This window comes from Orcinus orca, chromosome 13, assembly GCF_937001465.1.
Source record: "Orcinus orca chromosome 13, mOrcOrc1.1, whole genome shotgun sequence".
NCBI classification, from domain to species: domain Eukaryota; kingdom Metazoa; phylum Chordata; class Mammalia; order Artiodactyla; family Delphinidae; genus Orcinus; species Orcinus orca.
Window position 1 is genome coordinate 70,980,573 of NC_064571.1, and position 9,560 is coordinate 70,990,132.

General features: G+C 51.4%; 1 protein-coding gene across 2 annotated transcripts in view; it reads right to left on the reverse strand.

Annotated features, from left to right (window-relative positions):
* DPYSL5 (dihydropyrimidinase like 5) overlaps positions 1 to 7,204 on the reverse strand; it is an 89,536-nt gene extending 82,332 nt beyond the window's left edge. Inside the window, exon 1 of one of the 2 annotated variants that reach the window (XM_049696290.1) lies at positions 7,074 to 7,204. In XM_049696290.1, coding sequence (XP_049552247.1) covers positions 7,074 to 7,144 — 71 coding nt within the window. In that variant the 5' untranslated portion in view covers positions 7,145 to 7,204. Of the gene's footprint in view, positions 1 to 6,346; positions 6,720 to 7,073 lie in introns of those variants that run through there. The other variant, XM_004268119.4, reaches the window with a different exon arrangement.
* Positions 7,205 to 9,560: the final 2,356 nt, after the last annotated feature.

Genomic DNA, 9,560 nt, shown 5'->3' on the forward strand with positions numbered 1-9,560 from the left:
GACACATTCACAAGGAGTTGAGGCAGTGACAGGTCCAAAAATCTTTGCTAAAGCCAATGAAAATGGGTAGATGTTGGGAGGTGGGGAGGTCAATTCAGAATGCAGATATTCTCCTGTCTTTTTTTTTTTTGGCTGTGCTGAACGGCACACAGGATCTTAGTTCCTGACCAGGGATCGAACATGTGCCCCCTGCCGTGGAGGCGTGGAGTCTTACCCACTGGGCCACCAGGGAAGTACCTCTCTTGTTTTGATTCAAGAGAGTCTAGTCATTCATAAAACCTCAACCTCACTTGGGCCAAATGATTTTAAATTTAAGTGGGGAGTTAGAGATCTCAGTGGCTGGAAAATCCTGTAAAGTATCATCTCAATCTTCCGGTTGGTCATTCTTTCAATATTATCCACTGAATGCTTGCTCTGAGCATTATTTTGTGCTAGAAGCTACATGGATGAAAAAAGAGGTCCAAATTCTATTTTCAACAAGGTAAGGCCCACCATTTTGCAGTGGGATAAATAGCCCATTGCTAAATTCTTTAGTTTATTGTAAATCTTATACCCAACAAGTAAGCTTCTGATCCTGGGGTAGTGTTTAAAAGCACGGACCTGGGGCTTCCCTGGTGGCGCAGTGGTTGAGAGTCTGCCTGCCAATGCACCGGACACGGGTTCGAGCCCTAGTCCGGGAAGATCCCACATGCCGTGCAGCAACTGGGCCCATGAGCCACAACTACTGAGCCTGCGCGTCTGGAGCCTGTGCTCCGCAGCAAGAGAGGCCGCGACAGTGAGAGGCCCGCGCACCGCGATGAAGAGTGGCCCCCACTTGCCACAACTAGAGAAAGCCCTCGCACAGAAACGAAGACCCAACACAGCCAAAAATAAATTAATTAATTAATTAAAAAAAAAAACAAAAAACCACGGACCCTGTGATAGTTTTTTGTGTCAACTTGGCTAGGTTTTAGTAGTCAGTTTTTCAATCAAACACACATCTATACGTGTTGCTGGGAAGGTATTTTATAGATGTGGTTAACATCCACAGTCAGTTGACTTTAAGATTTTCCCCAATAATGTGGGTGGGCCTCATACAATCAGTTGAAAGACCTTAAGAGAAAAACTAAGGTTTCCCAGAGGAAGAAGAAATTCTGCCGTAAGACTAACCATTATGGGGCCCACGTAACCTCAGCTCCCACATGAAAGCTTCCAGCCCTCTGGCCTGCCCTACACACATCAGACTCGCCAGCCCCCACAGCCACATAAGCCAATCCTTATTGGTTCTGTTTCTCTGGAGAACCTCGACTTATACAGACTCTGAGCAGGCCCTTTGGGTTCGAAGCTTGGCTCTACCACTTCTCTAGCTGGCTGGTTTCTGTACCTCCGTTGCTTCATCTGTAAAGTGGGAATAATGACAGTACCGTACTTAACTCACAGGAACTAGAACAACCCCTCACACAGAGTTAAGTGTTTTGAAAATATTTGTTAAATAAGTAATTCTGTGCTGCCAAGTTTATTTCTTAGCTGGAAAACTTGAGCTAAGAAATAAACTCAACAATTTTTATTCCCAACAACTTGCCACCAACCAAACATGATCGCTCTTTCCCACACCAAGAACAGAACATCCTCGGAACAACAGCATCTCACCAGTTATGGATGCCTGATTGTCCTTTAGATGGTGTAGGAGCAGGGTGAGTTGCCAGGCCAACTCTATACACAGGGACAATTTGGCAAAGCTGGGGTCAGAGCACTTCTGGAACATTCTTAACTCTGCAAGTTCTCAGCTGCTCAAAACAGCTGTGTTTAAAGAGGCTCAGACTCAGCACAGAGCTATTCCTACTATTTATAAGGGTGGGAGCTTCAGAAAGGTGTCCTAATCATTCTTTCTGTTCCCACTATCGATACCCTACAGCAGCTTGCCCCAGACCCTGGTGATATCCGCACCGGCTTGCCCCGGATGAAAGATTAAATGGGGAATCAAAATGTTTTTATGGGCACACATTCTGGGGTAAGGGTATGACGATGGTGCTGATGGTGCTAACTAACATGTATCGAGCACTTACTAGGCGCCAGACTCTGGTCTCAGTGCTATACATATATTAACTCATATAAACCTCATTGTACAGAAGAAGAAACTGAGTCCCTGAGAGAAAAATAACTCATCTAAGGAGAGACGGACAGAAAGTGGCAGGGCTCGGATTTGACCCCAGGCTTCCTGGCTCAGACCAAGGCTCTCCCTCCTGTGTACATTGTCTCTGAGTCTGGATTGTGAGGAGGGAGTCGAGGTGGGAGGAGACAAGGGAACGAGCACAAAACTGGGCTGTGATTGATGAGAGGGTATGGGAGGGTCAGGGGATGCTATGGTTAAGTCCATTTATTTTAAATGGAAGAAATTTCGAAGATTGAAACAGAACAAACCATATACAATATTCTTTCACAAATTTTTTTTGTTAAAGTATATAATGTGTCTGCTTTTATACATATATATCAAAGTTCATTAAAGATTCATACCACAGTATTTGAACCTTTCATCTTCATATAAAAAATTTAAGACAAAGTGATCTTGAAATTACGTCTCATTTATTCACTAGCAGTGCAAGAAAATCAAACACGTTCTTGTTATTCTCATTTGACTTTATTTTATACCAACTTCTCCCTACAGGTTCTCACACTGACAAAGATTTCCTATATTATTATTCTTCTATAAGCTCCTGTCAACTAAGTCTTAGAAGACTTTTCTGAAAAAATTTTCTTATAGCTCAGAAAACAAAAATGTATGAACAGGATCAGATTCTATCAGAATTTGTTTAGTTTTAACACCAGAAGGATAACTTACATACTCTTTTCTAATAATACCAACTTCTCTGGCTCTCAATATTTATCTAAATCCTAATTTACCCCAGAGATTTGTCCACAGTTGTGATGGCCTTTGGCCTACAGTTCCCTGGAGCTGAATTCTGTGTCAGAGGAGCTATTATTATTAAGGAGGGAGAATTCTTAGATATCCATGGCAGGACAAGGAGAGGTGGAGGTACCACAGATGAAGCCACACCAAGTCTTCAAACCAGATTTTGGCCAGTTGTGCAGAGTTGCCTGAGTAACTGTTTCCAGAGGTGGAAACGTGCAGTGCATTGAGAATACTGAAACCACTCTGGCTTACATCTACATCTTGGAGAGGCTATGCTGAAAACAGCCAGTTGTTCATGTCCCATGAACATCTTTTCTATACCTAGCTGAGCTCCCCAAGGGCACCCTGGAATTCTGGGTACATAAAGTCCTTCTCTGGAGCCACTCGTCTCTCCCCTCTGTCTCCCAGGCATTTTCACAGGAGGTGGGAGGGGGGCGTGCTGACTTCTCTCTATCTTCCCCATAGAAATGGGCTGGTCATACTGGCATCCCTCATCTATGAACTGACTCCCCATGGGGAAAAAATTGGGTTGGATATTCACACAGTGCTTTCACAGGATTACACCCTTAAATCCATAAGTTCCTTCAAGAAGAATAAACCAACAAAACATTCCCTCCTGAAACTTTTCCTTTGGGAAATGACATGAAAACACACTTCCCATTTGAGCTTTTTCATAAGAAAAAACTTTCAGCATCAGATTTTGGGTGTTCTAATACTGAGATTCCTGGTTTTCACTCACTCTGGAGATAGATAGGTCTATTAATTTAATTGAACACATCCGATGAACAACATTCCAGCTAGTCCTTTGTAAATTCTGAGAGGCACCTCCTCAAAGCACCATCCTTTAAAAGCAGCAGGATATAGCCTACTGCTGCTGCCACTGGGTACAGCCCAGATAGGAGGACCTCACGTTGGCAGCAACCATACGTTTTGGGCAAGAGCCAACAGTCACATCACAGTCCCTCACCTTATGCATCAACCCGAGTAAAACCTAGAGGTTTCAAGGCTAGGCTAAGAGAGCCGAAAGGCTCATCGGTCAACTTCATGCCAAATATGTCACACCGATTTGTCCTATGATGCTCTGACTGTCATTTAGCCAAGCTTCCTCCACTCCTGGAATAAAAATGCTTCTGCCTTGCTTTTTTTTGTTTTTCTTTTTTTTAAATGAATGACCATTTAAAAGTATAAATCTATGCTAAAGAGTCACCTTTAATATCAGCTAAACAATCATCAAAGAAAACCTATCAAACAGAATGCTACTTTCTGGCTGTCATTTCACATGTCAAGACGCTGCGCGCGGCGTGAAAGATGCTTAGACAGCAAGCAAGACTATGAGTGCATGGAAAGCTCTGTTGAACCCCTTTTTGTGTTTGCATTTCTGTCCATCTGCTTTCCCATGGGCAAGGAGATGCCTCTTATCATAGAGCCATCCCTGTCTTAGGTCATCAGACAATACCAGCGAAAACTGCAGGATGGATAAGCTGGCTTGGGTGTGGTCACTGGCAAAGGGAAGCACTGGTCCCCTGGCTGCCGGCTCTAAGGCCAGGAGTGGCACCCGTGGCGGGTAATCTCCACGACAGCTTCTCCCCATTTTACCACAGTCCGCACCGGCCCTAACTACTCCCTCTAGGAACACACAGCAGACCTTCGAGGTGGGCCGCCTCGCCAGACAAAGCCGGCTACTCAGGGAGCCCGCTCAGTACCGAGGCAACCTCCACAGGTCGCCCCAGACCGTCTTGGTGGTTGGTCAACAGCAAGGGGCAGGGGGCGGTGCCGCAGCCAGAAGGTACCAAACCCAGGGGCGGCGTCTGTCTGCCGGTGCCACAGTCTAGGGGGACGCGCGACTCACACCAGGGAATTAACGGCGGGGCTCGGTTCCCCAACACAAACCCCAAGAGACGAGCACGTGCCCTGTGATTTCTCCGGGAGCATTTTCTGCACCAGAAAAGTGCGCACTTCATTTCTGGGGTGGGAGGGCGGCCCTAGTTCGCTGTCGGGCGGATACCAGTGTCGGCTATTGTTCTCCGGGTCTGTCGGGCGGGAGGCGTCCCTCATTCCGCCTCCCTGGCAGCATCTGCCACTGGACCAAGCCTTTCAGCTCTGCGAAGAAAAGGGTGTGCCTGCGGCGCTGCGGATTATCTCAAAACCCTAAACGAGTCCCTACGGGCTGGTGTCAAGCCGGGAGACAAAGCTCCTCGCGGGGACAGCCAGTTCGGTCCCGGATCCGCCATCCTGGGTCCGTCGCCCGGTGCAAGAGCCACGCCCAGCCAGCCACAGGACAGCCAGGCCCATCGCCAGAGCTGAGGGTCTTCAGGCCCGAGACCCGCGACCCCAGCTGCCTGCCCCTCCCTTCACCGGAGACCTCCCTCCCCAGGGAGACCCCTCCTCCTCACCGCGCTGGTCTCCTCCTCCCCAGCGTCTACCCGCCTCAAACCCAGGCAGTCTCCACCCTCCAGCATCCCTCCTCCCCTCCACATTCTTCGTCAGCCCCAGCCTCGCCTCGCGCCACCTGCTCCAAGCTCCGTCCCTCCCTCCTCAGACCCTTCTCTTTCCTCCTCAAACCCTAGTCTCCAGTTTACCCCTCTTCCCAGATCCAGTCACCTGTCCCCACCCAGCTTCCCTATCTCCCATTTCCCCCATCTATGCTCAAACGCAGGCCTCTCCTCCTCCTCTCTCCATCCCAGCTTCTCTCCAGCTCGGACTCCTGCCTCCTCCCCGGGCCTGGGGCGTCGACGTCTCTCGCTCGCCAAGATCGATGCAGCCAGAAGGGCTCCCGCGCTGGGCTCAAGCGAAGGGACCCAGCTTGGCGCCCGCCGAGAGGGCCGGGCCGCAAAAAAGCGGCCTTTGTCGTTCAGACAGGTGCCTCGGAGGCGGCTGGCGAATCGTCTTCAGGCGTCCGCTCCGTTAGCCGGACGGGTGGACGGGCCGCCGGGTCCGGTTCAGGCTGGGCAAACCCCAACCCGGAGGGGAGAGGGACAGAGGGTGTCTGCGGATGGGGGTGGGGGCAGAGGACGGCGCCGATCTAAGACTGGGGCCGGACGGGCCCACGGCCAGCAAGCCCCCACCCAGCCTTCCAGCTATTCACTGCGCCTCGACGACTGAGGCTGGGCGTCTACTGTGTGCTAGGAGTGAACCCCCTTCAACCAAGCTGCCTCCTCACCCCAGTTCTTTGCAATCCCACGAGCACCTATTAAACGCCTACTATGAGCAAGGCACCGCTCGGCGCTCTGGGAGCTCTGTGGGCTTACAAAGAGGAACCGATTCGGGCCCCAGTTTAGCCCGGGAAGGCTGCCGCCATTCCCAAACCACACTTCCCGCCGCGTCCCCCGCAGCCGGGCCCCTAGGCGCACCCGGACCCCGGCCCTATTGTGCGCCTCCCAGAGAAACAGAGACTGTGTGAGATGGATGTCCCAGCCCGGGGAGAATAAGCCCACCGCCCACCCCGCCATCACCCACTCCTCCGGGATGCCGCGGCTGCGAGGGTCCGTCGGTCGGTGGGTTCTCCTACGGTCTCGCCGCGGCGCCGGAGCTGCGGGTGCTCGGGGCGGCGGCGGCTGCACGCTCGCTCGCTCGCTCGATCACCGCCTTGGCGCGCCGGGCGCTGGAGTCAGAAGCCGCGAGCAGGGGAGGGGTCTTGGGTGGAGGCTGGAGGCGTCCTCGGCCAATCACTGAAGCGACGGCTCCTCCCCAGAGCTCCCCACCTCTCGCTAGCAGGTTAGGGAGAGGCGGGGACCGGCGGCGCCTGGCATCCTCGGCGCTTCTCGCGGCTGCCGCTTTGGGACTACAACTCCCGACAGGCCCTGCCGCAGGGCCAGGGTCCGAGAGGGGACGGAGGACGCAGCCGGAGAACCCGCCGACCTCCTGGCGCCCTTCTTCGCGTTCCTTTGGATTTCCATGGTGACTCAAGGCCCTTCACAAAGCCCGGGCGCTTGGACGCGCTGATGCACGGGTCCCCTGGGACGGCTACCGCCTCCCCTCCCCCTGCAGGACCCCACCCGAGGGGCTGAAACAATGCCCCAGTCGCCTCTCCCGGGCTGCTGCCGGGCTTCCCCTTCCCTGCAGGCCGGGCTAAGGCCGCCTGGTTCCCGCCAAGACCCAGTCCGACGCCTTCGAAATGGGCGCCCGGCTGAATCGCAGGATGGAGAGGGCGGGGGTGTAGTTGTAAGAAAATGTTCTCACGTACAACGTGGACGGCCACTCGGGACCGCCTAAGTTCGCATCTGCACCCTCTGGGGCCTGGAACCCGGAGTTCATAATCTCGGCCAGCGCTTCTCCATCCAGAACTCTCAGGTCTAGCTGCCTGTCCTATTTCTGACACCTCCTTTCAGGGCGTGGTGAAGACTCCGTAAGTGTTTTATAATTCAATTTACATTAGCGTCACCTTTTTTCTTCACGTTTTGAATACACACAGAATTTAACAAAATCAACAAGTCTAAAAAAGAGAGAGGATCACCATGCCTTTACAACCTCCCCGATTCCCTCTCAGTCCTTCACCGTTTATCTGTTATTTCAGTAGTTGTAATAATAGCTTAGATATGGTTTAGCAATTTGCCTCTTTTCACTTATTGTCTCTCCAAAAGCGTTGCTATTGATACGGTGTTAAAATGCAGCATTGAGTCCTCACTCCAACCCCATACCGGGGTCCCTGGGGAACCCCAAGGGGCTGCTGTAGAAGCCCCTCCCCTGCCGGGCTCCTGGGAAGGGGTGAAGAGGAGGGAGTTCCCTGGCTGTAGCCGCACAACCATGGCCCTGAGAGATGTTTCTGTCTGCAGGATATATTCAAACAAAACGATGCTTCACTACTCTGGAGGGTCCCTCCTCCCCATCTCAGCAAAATCTACCCGGACCCCAGGCCCCCGCAGAGCCCACCGAAGTGAGGTCGCCTTAGGCCACTTGCTCAGTACTCCTCTGCGGTGGGCTCAGGGCCTGGAGCAGGCCAGGCTGGCATTTGGGCCTCACTTCTGGATTACCACCATAGAATCTCCACTTCTCCTGGGAGGAAGGTTTACTTCTTTGCCCCCTCTCACATCGTAAGCTTATGCAGGGAGCCCCCAAATGAGCCTAGGGACTACCTCAAAGCATCCCCAACCCAGAGGAGCATGGGGATGTGCCTGTGAAAACCAGGGGGGCGTGGCTCCTCCTTCCCGCACTGCTCCAGCTTGGGGCACTGCCTTAGGGATTCCCCCAGGCTGGCCAACTTCTGCGCTGACCCAGGGGTTTAGGTAAAATGGGTTGAGCTGGAGGGAGGTGGAATGGAGCCCAGAGGCGGCTTACCGCAGCTGGGTCTGCTGGAAAGTTCCAGGCCGCACATTTTGCCTAAAGGGAGAGGAAGCCCTCTAGTGGCAGTAAGCTTTTTCTGCAGCATTTAGTGAACCTCATGTTTGGATTCCTGCTTCCTTGCTTTACTGGGCCTACCTCCCTTGGTCAGAAAAGAAATGCCTGGAGGTTATTTTCAGGCTTGGGACATTGCTGAAAGTCGCACCCAAACCTGAGGTTGTAAATAGCCCCGGTAGTTGATTTTAGTTGTATTTATTTATTTTTAATTTAGGCTCTCTCTTGGGAAGTAGAAGGAACGCAGGGCTTGGGGGGTCACACATCTTTCTGGACATTTGACCTTGGGAAAGTTACTTAGTCCATCTGAACCTTAGCTCCCCACAGAGCGTGGGGACCATAATATATCCTTTTAACTTTGCTGAGATAATTACATGAGGAAATGCATATAAAAAGGCATAGCAAAAAAAAAAAAAAGGCATAGCACACTACCTGACATATAGCATGTACTCAACAAATATAGCTATTATTGTTCATTTATTCAGCAATAGTTGTTGAACAGTGTGAGGGATATAAGAATATGACACTCCCATTATAACAGCCACAAAAGGCAGTATGCTGTCACTTTTATTGTAAAGCTCCTATGACCAACTGAGGTGAAGTGCAATGTCAATTCAGACAAGAGAAAACTCAGTTCTGAACAGCTCGTCAGAGAATGGAGGCACTGAATTTGCATTTCACTTGGATATTGATTTCCTGAAGGGTTCTAAGCAGAGGTCTGAGATTCCAGGATGAAGGAGTAAAAGTTTGTGGATAGAGAAGCTGAGGGGTGTTTGGAAGACAGCTGAAGATCCCACCATGGCTTGAAAGTCCAGACCATGAATGGGAGTGCTGGGAAGAGAAGGAGGACGGCAAGGTAGACTGGAGTCGGGGCCAGGCTTCACACAGCTCAGGGCTACTGGTTTTTATGAGAAAATGTGTTTGAGGTTCCAAATTGCCTTAACAGCAAGCTTCTGAATAATGGGCAAGTGAAGGGCTACCATAAAAGGGGTAGGAGGAAAGAGTAGTAGGTGTTTTTAGAACACATTTGACCCTTCCCCCTGCACATGGCAGGTAGCACTGCTCATCTCTTGCAGATGAGGAGATCCAGGTCCGGAGAGTCACGCCCTCTAAGTAGCAGAACTATGGTTCCCAGCCCCATCTGCCGGATGCAAAGCTGAACCCTTCCTGCTCCAGCACGCCCTCCCCTACAACCCACCAGAAGGTGACAGGCTGTGGTGACCATGAATGACCAGCTCTCAAGGGGAGGCAAGCCAAGTCATCGGCATCCAGATACTCCTCCTGCAGTTTCAACCTGTTCCTCCTCGAGGTGTTCTCTGAGAAGGGGTGTTCTCCAATA